At 53.4% G+C, this 20,482-nt stretch overlaps 1 protein-coding gene across 7 annotated transcripts; it reads left to right on the forward strand.

Annotated features, from left to right (window-relative positions):
• The first annotated feature begins 883 nt into the window (after positions 1–883).
• Positions 884–20,391, forward strand: DNAJB12 (DnaJ heat shock protein family (Hsp40) member B12). Of its 7 annotated transcripts, none has more exons than XM_036828964.1 (10): positions 884–1,098; positions 8,740–8,920; positions 10,135–10,280; positions 12,289–12,474; positions 12,591–12,670; positions 14,924–15,033; positions 16,507–16,679; positions 17,257–17,354; positions 18,531–18,576; positions 19,607–20,391. In XM_036828964.1, the coding sequence occupies exons 1-9, from the start codon at positions 966–968 to the stop codon at positions 18,558–18,560; spliced, it is 1,137 nt and encodes a 378-aa protein (XP_036684859.1). In that variant the 5' UTR covers positions 884–965; the 3' UTR covers positions 18,561–18,576; positions 19,607–20,391. The 7 variants fall into 7 exon arrangements, with proteins under 7 accessions (XP_036684859.1, XP_036684860.1, XP_036684863.1 ...); XM_036828965.1 differs by having other exon boundaries at positions 19,644–20,391; XM_036828968.1 differs by lacking the exon at positions 18,531–18,576 and having other exon boundaries at positions 17,257–17,407.
• Positions 20,392–20,482: the final 91 nt, after the last annotated feature.

The raw sequence follows: 20,482 nt of genomic DNA on the forward strand, positions 1-20,482 counted from the left end.
CCTCACTCCCAATGCAGAGGGTTTGATCCCTGGTCAGGGAACTAGATCCCGCATGCTGCAACTAAAGATCCAGCGCAGCCAAAAATAAGTTTTTTTTTTAAAAAAAAGAGAGAAATGACTGATGGATTTGCCAATGTGGGTCACTGGTAACGTTGGTAAGACTGCTTTCACTGGATTGATCGGTAGGCATAAAAGCCTGACAGAACTGGATTCCACTCTACGGTGGAATCCTACATGCTCCTTGTTGATCTGTAATAACTCACCAAGAAAATTTCCCTTTCAGAGCCCTTGTATTTGCTCTTCCTTCTGCCTGGACCACCTTTCTTCCAGGTAGTCACATCTGGAATACCTGCTTTCTCTCTCTCTCTCCTGAATTCAGATTTCTATTAAAATGACAGCTCCTGAGAGAAGATTTCTCCTATCAGGCTGTTTAAAATAGCACCATCCACTCTCAGTCCCTTTATTTCTTTATCTTTTCTTTTTCTCTTCATAGCATTTATCACTATTTGAATATATTTCTTTATTGGACGTCTCCCCACCCCACTACACACACTAGAATGTAAGCTCCGTGAGGGCAGGGGCTTTGTTTTGTTCATCTACTGCATACCTAGCCGGGCAAATAGTGGGTACTCAATACATATCTGTTGAATGAATAAATAAGAGACATTCGTCTCAAACGCATAGAGTTACTACCAAGAACGTGCAAGCATACAAAACTTTAAGACCTCCGAATATGCCTCCTTGGACTCCAGGAATGTGGGCTTGCACCCTTAACGCCTCTCTTTGACGTCCCCCTCTTAGAAGACATACGGTAGCGCCTCCGCCTTCGCTCAAATCTCGGAAAAGGAGGGGCGGAGGGTTTATGTCATCACCCTGCGACCGCCTGCCCCGCGACGCGCCGGGTGCTGGCGCAGCCCTTCGCTCTCCCGGCCTCCCCCTCCCTGGTTCCGCGCTCTGGTTCCGCCATGGAGTCCAACAAGGATGAAGCCGAGCGCTGTATTAGCATCGCCCTCAAGGCCATCCAGAGCAACCAGCCCGACCGGGCGCTCCGCTTCCTGGAGAAGGCGCAGCGGCTGTACCCGACGCCGCGAGTTCGCGGTGAGTGTGAGGTGCCGGAGACACGGAGGGGACATTAGAACTGATGGGGGGAATACGGGAACGGACCGACGGGAGCAGTTGGAGGAGGGGGAGGGGTGGCGAGGCGCGGCTACGCCTGCGCACTGAGACGCGCGGTGGCCGCCGGGAGGTGTAGTCTTTGGCTCCCACGCCTCTCCGGGATGCTGGACACCTGATGACAGGGGCGACAGCGACTTCAGATTTCCAGGTGCTTGCAGAACGCTCTGAGATTTGGAGTTCCCAAGAATGAGAGGCGCTGGCAGACGGGGCGAAAGGAACTTACGTGGAAGAGAAATCGAAACTACTTTTCCCAAGGGGCCTTTCGGTGGCCCAAGGGCAGTTGCCGGCCTGAAAATATTATAGTTCAGCAAAATAAAGATAACTCCTCTGAAGGAGAGAATGAGTTCTATAGAGGGAAAGAGGACTTCCGACCTTCGGACGGCCTGAAAAGGCATCTCCATATCTTCACTCCCTCGCACGTCTCCCGGCGAGGGCCGGGGACCACCCTCCCCAAACTAGAGCCTGCCTTTTTCACATTCCACACACCACCTTGGAGCGTCTGTCCTGAGACCGGGCTCTTCACTCCCTCCTGGAGACTCTTCTCCCACTTGCGAGATTCAGAGCGATGGCCTTATCCTCCCCCACCCACCCTCGCCCCCAGGAGTCCATCAATGGCCGGCCATATGGACGGCTGGACAGCCACAGGCTGCTAAGCGGCCCTGGTCTGTTTCCAAACCAAAGAGGGAATAGTGAGGTTGTCTATACTACTGATCACCTCTCTCTACCCAGGAACCCTTTTTTTCTTTAACCTAAGTCTTCTTTGGAGTTTTTCTTCATACACGCTGGAGGGGAGAAAGAGGTTGTCCATTAAAGATACAGATTTTGCGCCTGCAGTTACCACTTAGTAAAGTGGCCTATAGCAGGTACTCAGAAGACCTGGGTTCTCATCCTAACTGCTACCATGTGATCTTTCTGAGCTTGGGTTTCCTCAACTGGAAAATTAGAGGGTTGGCACAGATAATGTGAATAACAATCATACCCATAGGGCTTTTCAGTTTAGAGAGCTCTTTCAGTGCATTTTCTCTTTTGAGCCTGCCCTATCAGGGAGGCAGAGCAAAGATCATTATCTTTGTTCTATAGATGAGGAAATAACCTCAGAGGCCAGGGAATTACCCAGGATTACATAGCTAGAAATTGCAAAGTTCTGTGACTCTCTACATGTTTAGTAAAGGAATGAAATGAAACTGAACAGCAGCAGTCAGCCTTCTAACCCTTTTTGCCTGCGTTATGAAATTGAGAAAGGGTAATAGTGGTGGAAGAGGCAGCCTGGAATGCCTGAATTTTTCTCCCTCCTGATTCTGCGGGTTGATCTTTGGCCTGTTTGCCTTAGAGAGAGTTTCAGTCTGTATTTTCCAGGACTCCTGAGGTAACCTGCTCAAGGAACTTTTCTGTGAAATCACACTCTGTAAAAGGGGAGCCCTCTATATGGGGGGGGGGCTTCCAGCTCTCAGCGTTCTGTCTGACTCTGATACTTCAAGGGTTCAGAAACAGGCAGCCAAGAAAGGATGGTAACAACATGGCCTGTGGAGCTCTTCTGTCAGCAAGCCCCCTGGTCCAGTTCAGGTGCTTGGATGGGTGTCCTTCCTGGGGCACAAGTACTGGAATTTGCTCAGGCAGAAGAGTGACCTGCTGCATATTTGTCATATTCATGTTATTCTGAAAAGAGTATATGGCTCGTGATTCTCTGTGAACTTCACCTTGTGCCATCTGCAGCCCTGCACTGAGCTGACAAGGATGTGGGGGTAATTTGGGCTTGAGATGGGGAAACCTTGGTTAAAAAATATTAGGTAGTTGTCTGCACTTGATGTTTAAAGTTTGAACTCATTCCGGATACGTATTTAATGCAAAGACTTCTTTCTTTTGTTTCATTTGTAAAGTCTCTGCTTGTTGCTAAGTGGTAATAAGATTGGTAAGACATGATTGTTCACCTTAAGGAGCTTCCGATCTAGTGAAGGAGACAGAGTTACAGAAAACATAATATTGCAAACCATAAAACAAGAGCTGTGATTAAACAAAAATTAAGCACAGTGTTAGATGCTGAGAACTTAAAGATGGATGTGAAAAATCCAGTCCCTTTCCTCCATGAGTTCAGTCTGCTGAGGTGGAGATGGGGGGCGGGTGCGGCGTGGAGGATAAACTATAAGCAGTATCATGACAGGGACATAAAAATAATTGTAGATCACAGCGAGGGAAGGCTTCAGGGAGTAGAATGGGAGGCCGCATTTGAACTGCACTTTGGAGGAAGGTAGGAGACTTGAGAAGGGCATACGGGGGAAAAAGACATGGAGGCTGGAAATTGTAAGAGGTGTGGGGGAAGGAATTGAGTTTAACAAGATGTGGAGGCTGTGGAGGTAGTAATTTGAGTGTACAGAGGACTATGGTTGGAAAATAGGATGGAGCCAGATGGTGGGAATTCTTTCCTGCCATGCCAGGATATTTTCACTTTATTCTGTAGTTAATGGAAAAAACTACTGAAGTTTTTGATAGCAGGAGGAAGATAAGGGTACTGTTCTTAAAAAGAGAACAGCATGAGGATCCCACATGCCGCAGAGCAACTAAGCCGTGCACCACGACCACTGAGCCTGTGCTCTAGAGCCTGCGAGCCACAACTACTGAGCCTGCGTGCCACAACTACTGAAGCCCGTGTGCCTAGAGCCCGTGCTCCGCAACAAGAGAAGCCACGACAATGAGACGCCCGCGTACTGCAACAAAGAGTAGCCCCCGCTCACCGCAACTAGAAAAGCCCACACACAGCAACAAAGACCCAACACAGCCAAAAATAAAAAACAAACAAATAAATAAATTTATTTTTTAAAAAAATAGAGAACAGCATAAAGGGTTAATGAGTGGGAAGAGAGACTCAAGGCAGAAACCTGTTGGGAGACACTTGCCTTGAGTGGGTTAGGAGTTATGAGGGCCTGAGATAAGGCAGCACGGATCAGGATAAAGTCACTGGAGGAAAGGTACCGAGCCTTCTGTGAGAGAAGGATGCTGAGGAGAAATGGGGACTCAGAATTCAAGCCTGTGTGACCAGGAAGAAACCAAGGCTGAAGAGCATGGGTGGGAAGAGATGGGCAGAGTGCAAGGTGCCTGTGGGATGTTCCAAAGAAGCTGTCAGCTTGGAGCTCAGGAGAGAGCTCCCGATTCCTGCTGAAAGTCTGCTGTCATCAGTTGGTTGGAACCCACTGGAGTTGTGCCTGGCTGAGGTCACTGTGGGAAAGTGTGAAACGTGTAGCAGAGGCTGCTGCAGGCACAACCATCACCACATCTGCCCTTAGGCAATAGGCAGAGACAGAGGAAGCAGGAGAGTGAGCTAGAGCAACAGCAGGAAGAGGCAGTCCCAGGAGAGGGCAGTGGCCAGGTAGCCATGGAGCCATGTGTCAGGGAGGCTGTGAGCAGCACTGTCGGTTGCTGCAGAGGCCGCGTGGGAAAAGGGCAGGTCGAGAAATGAAAGGGAAAGGCGCGAGAGCATGGGTGGAAGCTTGGCCTTGGAGAAGTGGAAGGACAGACGGAGGGCTGGGGTGAGAGGAGGCTCAGAGGAACCTCGAAGGGCCAAGGGGACCTCACAGTGAAAGATGTGAGGGGACTTGAAACTCTGCCGCGGAGGTGGGATGGGGAGGGCATACCGAGGGCTGACAGATGTAGCGGGGCCCTGAGCTGGGAAGTCACAGGCAGGGGGCCAGTCTGTCCCTTTCTGAGAGTTTCTGTCCAGCTTCTGCAGCCTGGTAGCCCTTGGCTTCACTGCAGGCTTAGCAACAATGATGGAAGGCACTGTGTTTTCCAGGGAGCTGATGAGAACATCTGCAGGCCTCAGTTTCCCCAGCGTACAAAGTGAGGGTTAGCTATGGAGGACAGCTCGGCTGCCTCAGATTCTGTGGAAGCACCTGGCACAGAGACTGACACAGTTCAGAATGAGTAGCTGGTAATATTGTGATCTGGGCTGATGAACTGGCCAGCCACGGGAACAGGCTGGCCAGGGAGGTGAGGGAACCCAAGGTGGGGCGCTGGGGAACTCAGGGCTTCGGAAGATAAAGTCTCAGCACTCAGCAGGCTTGGACCTAGTTGTAACCGTGAGATGTCAGGCTGTCCCAGACTCCAGGTCCATGCCAAAGGCTGCTCAAGATTCTATGCAATGGCTGGCTCTGGGGTCCAGGCTAAGTCAGGAAGGCCAGCGCACGGGAGAAGGGAGGATTGGTAGCTGAGAGAGTTTGGCATTCAGGGTCCAGGAATGAGGGATGTACCAGGGCTGGCAAGGTCCAGGGTGGGGCTGTCTATTGAAGGACTGAGCGCACCCCCCATTGTGTGATCAGTCCTTCCATTTACCTTATTTCATGGCATCTTACTTACCCCCTGAACAACTCTGTGAGGGCAGGGACTGTGTTTTCACTGAGGAATTAGATAACTTGACAAGGCCACATGGCTAATTAGCAAAGGCCCCAGACTGTCCAGCCCCACTCCCAGGCTCCTTCCCTAATCCAGCGTACCTCTCCTCACTTAGCTTGGGCACTGCAGGTACATAGAGACACCTGGAGATGAAGTTACAGTAACAGATGACACAGTGTTTGCTGGGCATTGTGCTCAGTCCTTTGTAAGCATTCACTCATTTACTGATTTACTCTTTCAAGTTTCTTGAGGAAGATACAATTTTACATGGAGAAGCTAAGTTAACTTGTCCAAGGTGACTCTGCTAGCAAGTGGCAGGCCAGGTTTGAAGCTGGGCAGTCTGACTCTCCAGTCTGGGTTTGAGGAGGGGCCTCCCCTAGTAGCTTTGGCCGTAGAATGCTCTCACATCTACCTGAGCTGCTACTGTCCCCACCCAGCTTTGGTCTCTTCCACCAATTCCCTTCTTTTTAAATGTCTGCCAGGTTTACTGGGAAGGGGCAGAGTCAGGATTTGAACCCAATCATGTCTGTCTAACTCCATCGCCACATTAAACTATTCTATCTCCTACTCTTTTGTTACTTTGCTTATCAACCACTGTGCCATGAGGGATGTAACAGTGAGACAGGATGAGGCGGCCACATTCGGGGCCTAGCAGAGGGGATGTCCAGGCCACAAGAGAGACTTAATTGTCAACACCAGAAATCTTGAATTGCCACCTCAAACAGGAACGTTCTGTGTGACCCAGAGCACATCCATTCCCCTTTGGGCTCTCTTTTTTGCAGTGTAGGGAAATTAGAGGGCTGATTCCATGTAACTGCCTAAAAAGCTTCCAGAATCTTCCCTGAAAGGTACTGGAGAGAGTCCATCCCATCTCCTGGCTGATGCTCCTGTGCATCTACAGCAACTGAATGGCTGGTCGTGTTGTCCTTAGGGCATCAGCCTGGACCACTGGGGCTTCCAGAGAATCGAAATAAACAGCTTCTTTAAAAGCCCTAGGAAACCAGCAAACCAGCTCCTGCCTCAGTGCCATCTTGATCAGCGTCGCTTTACCTGTTGGTTTCTTCCTTTGCCATTTCCTTGGTGCCTGGCATAGACCTGGAGCCTGGTACGGCCTGATGTCTCACGGTTACAACTGGGTCCAAAGCCTGCTGGGTGCTGAGACTTTGCCTTCCTAAGACTTGCAGCTCCCCAGCGCCCATACCTTGGGTCCCCTCACCTCCCTGGCGAGCCAGTTCATCAGCCCAGGTCACAGTATTAGCAGCCCCTCATTTCGAACTTTTACTCTATGTCAGTCTTTGTGCCAGGTGCTTATACACATCTCATTTCATCCTTATCTACTGTGAGGAAAGCGAGATTCCGAGCAATTTCACAGATCAGCCAGGGTCAGAGTGTTAGGAAGTGGCTGACCTGAGATTTGAAACCTGGGTCTTTGTGAATGAACTTCTCTCTTGGAACAGCTGTGCTGGAAGGGGCTCCCCCTGCCAGGCTCCTGTGGTCTGGGATAGCAACGTAGTCAAGAGCGTGGTTTCAGGAGCTGGACATCCTGGAATTTAAGTGCTGCTACTCATCTCGTATAGCCACAGGCAAGGTGATCAAACGCAGCTCCTTCCTTACAACAGGGATGGCAGTAATAAGACCCAGCTCTAAAGTCATTATCAAGGTTAAATGGGCGAATACATGTAGAGCACCGTGTCGAGGCCTGCTGACTCATAGTGAGCACTCATCACTCTCTCCTCTCTGAGCGCCTTCTCAGGCTTTGCTACAGGAGCCTCTCCACCCCATCATGCAGGGCGGGGTCACCTGTCAGCTTCTGTGTTTGGATTTCCCAGCTGCTGACTCAGTGAGAACCCGTGAATTTACTGCAATTCACGGGCAGCGGTGGCTCAGGACACAGTGGTCCACTTGAGCCCCAGTGCTCTGCTCTCAGCGAGCCCTGCTCCAGGCTTTGGGTGAGACCCACACGCATCGCAGTAGAGAGTGTCTGACACCCAGCACGGTGCCTGGAGCCCCGCAAGCACCTGGCACATTTGAAGGAAGCTGATGACCATCCAGGCTGTGCTGCCATCCTTGCTCTGCACAGAGGTGTCCTGGGTCCCTGCAGTGGTCCAGATGCCTGGTTTCCCAGGGCGCTGTACCCCAGGCATGACTAGGGGGCTCACAGCTGGTTATGTGCCTGTAATAAATGGTCACAGGGGACTCCTGCCAGAGATATGGGCCTTTCCTCATTGAGTCGGCAGGCACCAAGGACTTGGGTTTGAATAACTGTGACCCTGTCTGAGGGTGACAGCTAAGGCCCTGTATAGACTATGAACATTGAAGTAGGACATTTGATGTGGCCAGCCATTTGGAAAAGGTAAACAATAGCAAGCAGTGAGCACAGCCGATGTTAGTCCTGAGTCTCACACCACCCCTGGCCCTCTGGGGCAGAATCAGTGCCCCCCCATTCCTCTCCATGGCTAAGGGAGAGGAAGCCTTCTGACCAATCCCAGCTGACTCAGATGGTCCTGCTAAGTGGAATCCCCATTACAGAGTACTTTGCCCATCTTCTCACTCAACGGAGGGTGGCTATTAAACACATTACTTTGGGATTTTATTTATTTATTTATTTATTTATTTATTTTTGGCTGTGTTGGGTCTTCATTGCTGCACGCGGGCTTCCTCTAGTTTCGGCGAGTGGGGGCTACTCTTCGTTGCCATGTGCAGGCTTCTCCTTGCGGTGGCTTCTCTTGTTGCAGAGCACAGGCTCTAGGCGCGGGCCTCAGTAGTTGTGGCGTGCAGGCTCAGTAGTTGTGGCTCACGGGCTTAGTTGCTCCGCAGCATGTGGGATCTTCCCGGACCAGGGATCGAACCCGTGTCCCCTGCATTGGCAGGCGGATTCTTAACCACTGCACCACCAGGGAAGTCCACTTTGGGATTTTAAAAACCTAAAGCGTTAATGGTTTATTTTTGTGCTGAGTTTAAAAATGATCTATACCCTAAGAACTGTGGATCCTAAGAGAGCAGGCAACTATCCCGTTAGCCCTCCACAGGCCCAAGTCAGGGAAGGAGCGAGCTTCGTTGGGAAAAAGACTGGGTGGGATGTGGGGGTCCCGGGATCTCCCAGGGCCAGGCAGTCCCTCAGCCATTGCACATGGCCTTGCTGGAGGAGGAGCCCTGAATAGTTTCCTTGCTTTTGCACAGCCCTGATCAAGTCCCTCAACCAGAAACCACAGTCGGCCGGCGACCAACCGCAACCCGCCGAGGCAACCCAGGCGACCCATAGGAAAGCAGGTGGGGCCGGCGCCCCCTCAGCCAACGGTGAAGCCGGAGGAGGAGAGAGCACCAAAGGCTACACTGCCGAACAAGTAGCGGCCGTGAAAAGGTAGAGGGCTGGGCGGGTGGGCAGGGGCCAGAGCCTGGTGTGTTGGGACATTTTCAACTCTAGAGAAGGCTTCCTGCAGCCTGTCATCCACCTCACCTGGGAGGGTCTTAAGGCTGCAGGAGGTTCAAGAAGCCGAGCTCACCAGGCCCTCTCCTTGTTTCCCGCGAGGCTCTGGAGTGCCGGCCTCAGGGCTCCACTGTTCCTCCCACCAAGACAGCCCACGGCAGAGGCTGGAAAAGCTGACGCTGCTGGGCTTCCTCTGCCACTGGCCAGCAGGTCCTGGGCCTCTTTACACAGCCCTGTTGTCAGAGATGAGGCCTGGTCTCCCCTCCAGATACTCCCCCAAACCCACACTCCTGCCCCCAGCAAAGGCCCTTTCAGATCAGAGCCTGTGTGGGGTAGAGTGGAGACGGGAGACGGTTATCCCTCCAAGGCTTGGGCCGACCCTGCACAGAGCAGCTCGCTACCAGGCTGAGACGGTCCAGCCAAGGCTTCTCAGCAGTAGCTACTCCTGCTCCCGTTTCTCCTGAGGCCTCCCTAACCAGCCGGCCTCAGGAATCCCTCTGCAGTCATTCCCACATGGGCCTGGGTGCTAGTGAAGACATTGGCAAGCTTCAGGCCTGGGGTTCAGCCTCTGTGTGACCCAGCGTGACTATAGTTTGCCATAAAAGCATTTGCCAAATTTACGTCTTTCTGACCAGACAGGATTTTGACCAGACAAGCCCATGGGTTATAAGCAATAGAAACTGATTGTGGGCCAAGAGTCAGGGGTTCTCCAGGGACCCCAGGAATAAGAATCAGTGGAAGAGAAACAGCGTCTCTTCAGGGCCCTGTGATGGGGTGAACAGACACCTGCCGTGTCTGGCCTCTCTGTTACCCCCTCAGACTCGGATAGCCAGGAGAGTAGAGCTGGCAGAGTCTGGAACACACCTGCCCTTGGGCAGAGGCCCCTGATTGACGGACACCGACAGTCCTTCTGTGGTTGCCTGCAGTGAGGGTGCTGTTAGCTCAGGGAAATGGTTCCTGGCCTGGCAGAAACAGCGACTGCCCCCTCTTGAATCCTGAATGTATTCTTGCTGTCTCTACTGGGCCTGTCCTGCTGGTCCCCAAGCCTGCTCAGAGCTGTGCACCCACACTGCTCTTTCCTCGCCCGCCACACCTCCCCACCTGGGCCCACGTAGAGGTCCCCCACCAAGCTCCTCTCCCTTCTCTAGGGTCAAGCAATGTAAAGATTACTACGAGATCCTGGGGGTGAGCAGAGGGGCCTCAGATGAGGACCTGAAGAAGGCCTACCGCAGACTGGCCCTCAAGTTCCACCCTGACAAGAACCGCGCGCCTGGCGCCACTGAAGCTTTCAAAGGTGAGCCGGCCCTGGTTCTCTAGTGTTTGGCTGTTTTGATCGCCTGTCCTTGGGAGGGAGGGAGGGAGGGAAAGAGGGAGGGAGGGAAAAGGGGCTTTTCCAGGAAATGGCCTTGGGAAGTGGCTCAAGTCCTCCCAGCTCAGGAGCTGCTTCCTGGGAAGAAGGTCCTAGTAGCCACCTCCAGCCACATGGTCTGTCAGAGCACAGATGGCGCCACTCCTCTCTCTCCTTGCCCCTCACTCCCCGGGGGTTACAGGAGGGGAGCTGAGGCAAGAGGACCGGTGGCTTCTCCAAGGTCACATGGTGGTTGAGGGGCAGTAGCAGGCCTCCTGACTCACCATGTTCACTTCCCTCATCCTGGGATCTTGGTAATAGTTTCCCTGTGCTGAGAAACTGGGTGGCCCTGAGTCAGAGTTTGGTGGCCTCCTCAGCACCAGCAGCCGTGGCCAACCCACCCTGGCCTCTTTATACACACCCCCTGTCCCTCTCACACCACACGCAGCCTAGGGCCTGCCCTGGGGGGATGTGAAAGTCTCTCTGGCCTCAGGGTCTGTTGGTTCTCTGGGGTGGGTGCTTCAGTTCTGGCTGAAATGATAGCTGCCCTTTAATCATTTATATTTTCACTGAACAAATCAGGCACACTTGCCGGTTCTGTGCCAGCACTGAGTTGCTGGGCGCTGCAGTTCCACAGACATCTCTTCTCTTCACAACCCACCTTGTCCTCAGTGGAACCTTCAGGATCTTAGGCTCACTCCCTCTGGGGGATGGCATGGTGACTAGCCCTGTCTGGCCCAAGCAGGGTGCTGTGCAGTACGGGGGCTGGGACCACAGCCAGTGGGGAGTCTGGCGGCAGAGCAGACCCCAAGACCCAGTGTGCCGTCTCACAGCACTGCCCAGGTGCTCCATTCCAGGCTGCCTGGGGTTGGTCCCCAGTGAGGCAGTCTGCAGGCGTCTTCCCTCTGCTGGTCCGCCAGCCCCAGGGGAAGAAGGAGAATGGGACTGGGGAGGCAGGGTAGCTGTGGTTCATGTTTCTCCAGCCCTGACCTCTGCCTGCAGCCCTGCCCCGACAGGCACTGAGAGACCACACCTGGCCTCAGGGCCCTGTCACAATGGGAGCAGGAGGAGCATTCTCCTTATTCTCAGGGGTTGCAGGTTGTGAAGAGATGCAGCTTTGACCTACTCCTTTGAGAGAGTGGGCCGCTGGAGAAGGAGCAAGAGACGAAGGAGGGCTCGGAGCTGGGGCCTTCGGGGCACAGGCCTCCCACCTGGGGAGCTCTAATGGGGAGGCCCCAGGGCTGCGCCAAGGAGAGCGGCTGGACCTGGACCCCAGGGAAGACAGGGCTCGCCATGCCACACACCGCCAGCAGTGGTGAGCCGGGGGACGTGGCCCCTCCTGGGAGTTGTCCTGCTGCTCTCCCGGTTACAACAGCACATCACATGTTTGTTCAGCCCTCATGGTCGTGCTATGACTTCAGATTACATACCCTCCAGAAAGGGATGCCCATCCCACTGGACACCTCAAGAGAGAGCGATGAGGTAGGGGCATTTGGTGGTTTTCATAAAGTCAGAGAGCAGACTTGAAGCAAGACACACCTGGGTTTGATTCCTGGTTCTGCAGCATCAGACGTGTGTGAGCTGACACTTCAGCTCTCTGAGCCCAGTTTTCTCATTGGTAAAATGGCGATGGGTTGTTAGGAGTAAGAAAGATATATGCCCATAAAGGGCCTGGCGCGTAGAAAAAAATCGGACCGTCGTCGTGAGGTGGAGAGTAAGGAGCCTAGCATTAATCCTCCACCAGCCAGGCTGCCCGCATTCACTTAGAGGTACTCCTGCATGTCCCCCACCCGCCCCCCTCTTGCTCAACAGCCAGACTTCCCGCTGGCCCCTAGGACTCCTGCTTCCTAGAGCACCACTTGAGTACCTGAAGGAAGTGAGCGCTTGACCGCCATTGGCGCCTCCAGCTGCACCCCCAGCATCCTCGGGCCTGACCGTTCTACCTTCCTTCTAGCCATTGGCACAGCATACGCAGTACTTAGCAACCCAGAGAAAAGGAAGCAGTATGACCAGTTCGGCGATGACAAGAACCAGGCAGCCCGGCACGGCCATGGGCACGGGGACTTCCACCGCGGCTTTGAAGCCGACATCTCCCCTGAAGACCTCTTCAACATGTTCTTTGGAGGTGGCTTCCCGTCTAGTAAGTGCCCCCGCTGTCCCCACAGCCAGGCCTCCTGGTGTGATGGTGGAGACTGGATGCCAGCCTCTCCCGTTCCCAGCAGCCCCACTCCTGACTCAGTCCCTCTGACCCCCCAGGTAACGTCCATGTCTATAGCAACGGCCGCATGCGCTACACATACCATCAAAGGCAGGACCGCAGGGAGAACCAGGGTGATGTGAGTGAGGAGAGCGCTGGGGAAGGGACGGGGAGGGTGCCCGGTGCCACCCGAGGGGATGGGGCCTGGGCTGGGGAGTGATACCCCTCGCTGACATTCTGCGGCAGCAGTGCCCCCAGAACTTCAGCCGGGAAGCCATCTTGGTCCCCCCGTGCCATCCCGCTGAGGGACACCAGAGGGAGCCATACTGCCCAGCACCCACAGCCAGAGTAGGGGTTTCATGGCCTCTGCTGGGGAATGTAATGCAGAAATTTCTCTACCTGCAGGCAGGTTCCAGTGTGAATGGCCTTTGTGAGGTCCATTTGTTCTTTTGGGTTTTTTTCCTTTTTTTTTTTTAAAGGAACTCCTTTATTTACTTATTTATTTATTTATTTATTTTTGGCTGTGTTGGGTCTTCGTTTCTGTGCGAGGGCTTTCTCCAGCTGTGGCAAATGGGGGCCACTCTTCATCGCGGTGCGCGGGCCTCCCACTATCGCGGCCTTTCTTGTTGTGGAGCACAGGCTCCAGACACGCAGGCTCAGTAGTTGTGGCTCACGGGCTTAGTTGCTCCGCGGCATGTGGGATCTTCCCAGACCAGGGCTCGAACCCGTGTCCCCTGCATTGGCAGGCAGACTCTCAACCACTGCGCCACCAGGGAAGCCCTCCTTTTTTTAAGATTTAATTTTATTTATTTTTGGCTGCATTGGGTCTTTGTTGCTGTGCGCGGGCTTTCTCTAGTTGCGGCGAGCGGGGGCTACTCTTAGTTGCGGTGCGCGGGCTTCTCATTGCGGTGGCTTCTCTTGTTGCGGAGCACGGGCTCTAGGTGCGCAGCCTTCAGTAGTTGTGGCTCGCGGGCTCTAGAGCGCAGGCTCAGTAGTTGTGGCGCACGGGCTTAGCTGCTCCGCGGCATGTGGGATCTTCCTGGACCAGGGCGTGAACCCGTGTTCCCTGCATTGGCAGGCGGATTGTTAACCACTGCACCACCGGGGAAGTCCCGGTCAATTTGGTAAATCCAAAGTGACATTTTCCAAGCAACGGAAAGTTAAACTTAACGATAGAACTGTAAAGGATGACAACATAGGGCTGGCTCTTCTTGCTTCTTTTCAGCACTCTTTAAAAATGTATACAGGGACTTCCCTGGTGGCGCAGTGGTTAAGAATCCGCCTGCCAGTGCAGGGGACACGGCTTCGATCTCTGGTCCAGGAAGATCCCACATGCCATGGAGCAGCTAAGCCTGTGCACCACAATTACTGAGCCTGTGCTCTAGAGCCCGTGAGCCACACCTACTGAAGCCCACGTGCCTAGAGCCCATGCTCTGCAACAAGAGAAGCCACCGCAATGAGAAGCCTACGCAGCACAACAAAGAGTAACCCCTGTTCGCCACAACTAGAAAAAGCCCATGCCCAGCAACGAAGACCCAACGCAGCCAATAAATAAATGAATGAATGAATAAATAAATAAATAAATAACAGCAAAGAGTAGCCCCTGCTCGCCACAACTAGAAAAAGCCCGTGCCCAGCAACGAAGACCCAACGCAGCCAGTAAATAAATAAATAAATAAAATTTATTAGAAAAAAAGTATATAAAAGCTGTAACAAGACAGTGCATCAAACATTTTGAATGCCACAGATTATAAGACCAGCTGGCTGACTAAAATTAAAGCAGTTAGCTAAGATTAAAATACTGCGGACAGTTGCAGAATATTTAAAATTACGCCAGGCAGAGGGGTTCTCTTTTGCTCTGATAATGTGGCCTTCTGTTTTTATCCATGTTTTAAACTTTTATTTTGTGTGTATTTAACATACAGAAGAGTTTTTTAAATCACAGATTATCACACAGTGAACAAATTTTTTTATTTATAATTTCTTAACTAGCAGCTTTTAAATTGTTAATATAGTCATGGGGTTCAGAATTCAGAAGGGTGTATATAGGGAAGGTCTCTCTCCAGCCCTGCCTCCCAAGTGTCTGGAGGCAGACGCTTTTGCTCACTTTTTTTTTGGTATTCTCTCACAAGTAAATACGTATACCCACCTCCTACCCCAGCGTGTAACCCCAGTTGCTGCTTTGTTTTTATCTGGGGAAACTGGCAGGTAGAGGAGTTTCTGTATTTTGGGGACCCGTGGGAGGGAAGGGGAGGGAGCGGCGTCATGGCCTATCTGCGTGGCAGCTGGCTGCCATCTGGACTCCATTGTGCTGGGGGAGCTGGTGGCGTTTGCCGCCAGCGTCGCCCCCCGCCCGGGTCCGGCTTGGGTGACCGTTGGCTCTTCCCTGCAGGGTGGGCTGGGGGTGTTTGTCCAGCTGATGCCCATCCTCATCCTGATCCTCGTGTCAGCTCTCAGCCAGCTCATGGTTTCCAGTCCACCCTACAGTCTCAGCCTGAGACCGTGAGTACCTGCAGCTGGGGTGAGGCCGGGATGCTGGGTAGACGGGGGCCTTTGAGTCTCAGCCCCCATCAGGGTCCTTCCTTCCCGTCCTCATCCAGCGGGTTCTTGATCAAAATGCAGAAAGCTGCTTAGAATCCAGACTTTCCCTGTGAAGCTGAGGTTCTTGATCTTTTAAGGATCATAGTCCCCTAAGAAAATGCAATGAAACCTGCAGATCTTTCCCCTAGAACACTGCACATACACCTGGTTTGCATATGATTTCACAGGCTGCATGACACTCTCCCCATCTTACCTGCTGGCCTTGAAATAAGAACCTCTTCTCTTCCATTCTGGTTGAGGGCCCTGGGGCCATGGGAAGAACAGGGGCTCTAGAGTCAGAGCAAGGGTGGCTTTGAATCCCAGCTCCTCTACTAACTAAGCAGCTATGTGACCCTGGAGTAGTTACATAACTTCTCTGAGCCCTGGTTTCCTCATTTATAAAATGGGAATAATAATAACATCTACCTGCTTATGAAAAATGAGTAATACACGTAGAATGCCAGGCTCATTAGAAATGCTTGACAACATTTGTTGAATGACTGTATGGTCTCAACCACCAATAGTGAACTTGGGCAAGTTATTTGCCCTTTTAAAGCGTCAGCTCCCCTCATTTATTTCTAGCACCTGGCCCAGGATCGGGTGCTCAGCTTCTTTTGCTGGAAGCCCTCTGCTCCCATCTAGTGGCCCGGCTCTGCCTGGGAGCCTGGCAGGATCCCTCTCAGCCAGCAGGGAGCAGAGTCGGTCCACTGGACCCACACCAGCCGGCACAGACGCTCTGTGGCCTGATGCCAGCCTTTTTCTCTGCAGCCCGAGAGCTGAGAGGCAAGAATGGGCAGACAGGGGCTGTCCTCACCAGAGCACTAACTCCTGTCTGCATGTTGAGGCTCTTCCCTGAGCCTGCAGAGCCTGCAGTTGGAGCTGGAAGATAGAATCCAAGAGCTGGAAGGATACAACTCCTTGGAATCCTTCCTGTCATTTTGTTCCTAAGACTCTTCACTCTATACTGGGAACTCCTGGATACACAGGCAGGCCCTTAGCAACGATTGGCTTAGGGGATGAATGAGGGAATGGAGGCACAGGGAGCTCAGGTCACACAGCTCGGTAGAGGTGGAGCCTGTGCTCGCTCCGGGTTCCCTCCTTCCCTGACCAGGCCCTCCCAGAGAGGGGCTTCTCCGCAGAAGCCCCGGCAGCAGTGTGGTAAGCAGAGAGCCTGAGGAAGGCCTTGCCGTAGTCTGTGCCACTCATTCGGAGGGACCCCCTGCCTTTTCTCCGCACCCTCATTTGGATAGCGTGGAGTTCCTGCTCTAGTTTGGGAAGGAAGCAGCTGCTCCTGTGGCCTGTGTGACACCTCCTGTTGGGAGCCCCGGTCATCCCTAGAGCTGCCCTGGGCCTGGGGACCCAAGCCCACTTTGTGCCTGGTCTGTTTCTGGCCAGGTCGGTGGGCCACGTCCACAGGCGAGTCACCGACCACCTGAACGTCGTTTACTACGTGGCAGACACGTTCTCTGAGGAGTACACGGGCTCCAGCCTCAAAATGGTTGAACGGAACGTGGAAGACGATTATATTGCCAATCTCCGAAACAACTGTTGGAAGGAGAAGCAGCAAAGTGAGTGTGTATGTGTGTGTGTGTGTGTGTGTGTGTGTGTGTGTTTGGGGGCACAAAGCTTGAGAGCAGGGAAGGAAAAAGCCCTGCTCCCCCAGTGATCTGTGGGCCCAGCACCTGGCACCGCCCTGCGCCAGCCACGTCCTAGCCAAGAACCGGCCTCCACCCCTGTGTTTCCCTGGGGCTGGGAGCCAGGAGCCACCTGGAGATGTCCTCCAGCTTCCCGTAAATCACTGCAATCAGCCTGTTGTTTGGCTGCCGCAGGTAACTATGTAGAGAGAGATCACAACATTTCTCCTCCCCACCCACTGACTGGGCATCTGGATCTATCCATGGGACCCTGGGGCCGTCTCACCAGAATAACAGGTTCTCTCTTTGGCTGGCCTCGCCTATACTCTATAGAAAGGGGCCTCTATTCTGCTCCCAATGTGGGACCATATTTCCTCCTCCAGGGTCTACCCTAAGGGAAGCCAGCCCTGCCCCAGCTCCTGGCCTGTAACTACCTTTCCCCTCCACACAGGCCAAGCAGGCATTGTAGCAGCCTTAGAGGTTGCCCTAACCCTGCCCCATTGCTTTGCAGAGGAAGGCTTGCTGTACCGGGCCCGCTACTTTGGCGACGCAGATATGTACCACAAAGCACAGAAGATGGGCACCCCGAGCTGTAACCGACTGTCAGAGGTGCAGGCCTCCCTGCATGGATAGTCCTGGGCCAGCCTGCCACCGAGGTCCAAGTATGAGCCAGGGCCTCCTCTGCCCTGCAACTCCTGGCAGCTCTGGTCTTGGTCATGAGGCAGAGGAGGGTGGGAGGAGGGAGGGAGGGAGCCTGTGATCGTGGCACAGTTTCCCTGTCCCCAGCCTGGCCTCCAGCCTGCAGAGTTGGGACGGCTCTGGGGTGTGCTGGGAAACTGAAGTCTTTAGTGCCCTTTAGTGCCCCTCCACAGCACCCTACCCTGCTCGCTGGCTCTGGAGCTGTGGGGTGCCCAAGGCTGCTGCTGAGGGCCACTCATGCCTCCTTGGTCTACTTCAGCCATCCAGTCCCCCATGGCCCTTTCCCAAGTGCAGCAGACTATTATCTGTGCCCTGGGATTTAGGCTGCCGAGTATTACTGAGCCCCTGAAAGCCCCCACACACTCCCCAGCTGACACCAGGATGAACCACGTGGGAACGGGTGGGCCGAGAGCCCTTCCTCTTCCCCTGTCCTTCCAGGCAGGAGGAAATGGAACAAGATGGTTGGGCAGCCAGACAGCGCCCAGGGGAGGGAGCCGACAGGCTGGGAGCAGGAGGGGCCCGTGCCCCCAGACTGGTCCTTGTCTGGTGGGGTCAGAGGCCCTCTCAACACCACTGCACCTGGAAGCCGCAGGCATCCGGCCCACCCAGGCATCTCACCTGTGGTCTGAGGAAGGGAACAGAAGGTCATGAGTTCAGGGTCGAACGAACAGAGAACCCTTAGCACAGAAGGAGTGGGGGAAGAAAGGTGCTGGTAGCAGGCTCCCTGCCTCCTTTACCCCTGTGTGTGGATAGCAGGCTCTGTTCCCAGCATTTGCCAGAGGGGACAGCTTGGACCAAGCCCAGAGGAGTGTGGGCAGAGCCGCTAATGGTTCTTTTTTGTGTTGGTCCGCTGCCCACCCCCTCCTCTGCCTGTGTCCCCTCAGCAGGGATCCAGCTACAGGCTCTGCTTTGAGGCCGTTTGCTGGTGCCTCTGGGAGAGAGAAACAGACTGCAGGAGGGCGACGGGGCAGGGGCTGAGGTGGGCAGCGCCGGACAGGGCCGAGGAGTTGGCTTGTTAGTGTGGGCTGAGCTGGAGGCTCTGGGGCACGTAACTGCCAAGCTAACTGTTACCACTCTCCTCCCCAGACTATGAAATCCCTGGAGAATTTGTGGTGACATGCACTGAGCCAAGGTGACGAACTGTATATTTAAGGAAAGACAAAAAAAGAAAAAAAATTAAAATGGAATTGGAGGCCGGACGCTGCACAACTGCCCTCTCTCTCACCCAGTAAATGCAGAAAGCTGTTAGGACAGACAGGAAAACCTGCCATGGGGCTGCTTCCCTTCCTCCCAGGGCTGGCAGAGGCTCAGGCTCCACATCGGCTCTCTCCTAGGATACAGAAACCATGACAACGAAAGTAGAATGTAAAACTTGCAGCAAATGTCTGTAGGAAGGGCTGGGGGAGGGGGCACCCAACTGCCTTTCTTCCCCCCTCCCAGGAGCTACCACCAGTCACCTCAGTGGAGGTAATCAGAGGTGTTGGCCAAGGATAGAGAGGAGGAGGAAAGAGAACTCTCTGTAGAATATAGTTTATAGATGCGTGTATATGTATATATCTATTTATATGTAAATAACATATATAAAGATATATAGAGATATAGTCTACTTTTTAAACTATGCAGGGATTTGGTTAAGTTGTTGAGTTGATTTCTTCCCTGTTTTAGAAAACAAGGCCTGTTTGGGGAAGGCAGCCTGGTCCTTCGAAGGCTAGACATTAGCCATAGCTGACAGCATGAGGAAAGTTGGGCCACAGCTTTTTAACGTTCCCCTCAACCCCAGCCTGTTTTTGATGGCAGCAGTAATCATGATAGCATAAATCTGCAGAGAACTTGGAAGGTTGCCAGCGGTATGGTTAAACTGGAGAGGAGCAGGCTGCGGGGGAAGAAAGGACTCCTGGGGCCAGGTGCCAGGTCAGTATTGAGTCATGGTAGAGGCCCCAGATGGCCTGTGGGGATGAGACCACCCACCGCAAGTTTGGCCAGCTCAGGTGGGCGCTTTGTCCTGGTGCCCAGGAGCCCCTGCCCCCCATGCCACTGAGAGCAGCAGTGTTGGAGAGGGTAACCAGGTTCTGCCTGACCACCTCCCCCTTAGTCGCTATGTGAGTTTTGCCTTATAGGTGCCCCAGGGCACAGCCCCATTGTTGCTACTGGTTTTTCCTAAGTCATGTACCAAGGACTCCAGAAGGCTTTTCCTCCCAGAGTCAACCACGTGGGGCCCAGGACGCTGGGGCAGAAGCCGACTCCCGAAGGAAGTCCGTGACTGTGGGCGCCTCTGTCTCTACCCTCCATGGACATGATGCCACCCGGCCTTCTCTTGCACGTTGGATAAAGGATGCACCTGAACCAGAAGGGTTTTCTTATGGTCACCCTCAAATGAGGATTTTTCTCAAAACAGCAGTTGCTGCCAGGGGAAGAGAGGGAGGTTTTATTTATTCCCACAGTTTATACTGGGCCTTTTGGAATTACCGTTTTTCCCAAATTTTCCTCTGGTGGTGGGTGTGTCATTGAGCCTGCCATCCTCCAAAGCCTTACTACCCCAAGCTGCCAGCCAGGAGGGGATCACCACCCTCCCAGAGCTTCTCTTGGCTCTTTTTATAAAAGTCCCCCAACAAATAGGATTCTTGCTGGGAAAGGGAGCAGCTTGGTTAAGGAGAAATGTCAAATACGGTTTTTAAACAAGGTCCTGCCCTGTGATGAAGCGCCCTCCCCCCCCCCCCGCCCCCGCCCAAAGAGATGCTCAGAACTGGATGTGGGTGAGAGCACCCTGCCCGTGGTGGCCCTGGTGCTCGGCTCCCACCACCCCAACCCTCTGGTTTCAGTAGATGTCCCTAGACGGGCTGAGCCATGTGCAATAAGAACATAGATCCTAATGGATCCACTGAGAAGCTGTATTTCTTGAAATAGAATTCTGAAATTGTATATCTATAAATATATGTTTATTATGTGATTGGTTGGCCTTGGTGGGTGTGTGTTGAGCAAGGGGGTTGAGCTGCGTGGGGAGCAGGGCACAAGCACCTGTTGCTGCTGACACTGTCCAG

The sequence above is a fragment of the Balaenoptera musculus genome, chromosome 16, assembly GCF_009873245.2.
Source record: "Balaenoptera musculus isolate JJ_BM4_2016_0621 chromosome 16, mBalMus1.pri.v3, whole genome shotgun sequence".
Taxonomy (NCBI): domain Eukaryota; kingdom Metazoa; phylum Chordata; class Mammalia; order Artiodactyla; family Balaenopteridae; genus Balaenoptera; species Balaenoptera musculus.

Bases quoted from the DNA above. Each gene is read 5' to 3' on its own strand.
- DNAJB12 (XM_036828964.1), top strand. From the start codon at position 966: ATGGAGTCCAACAAGGATGAAGCCGAGCGCTGTATTAGCATCGCCCTC. The intron at 12,671-14,923 runs GTGAGTGAGGAG...TCTTCCCTGCAG, and splicing joins GCAGGGAGAACCAGGGTGAT to GGTGGGCTGGGGGTGTTTGT. The intron at 15,034-16,506 runs GTGAGTACCTGC...GTTTCTGGCCAG, and splicing joins TACAGTCTCAGCCTGAGACC to GTCGGTGGGCCACGTCCACA.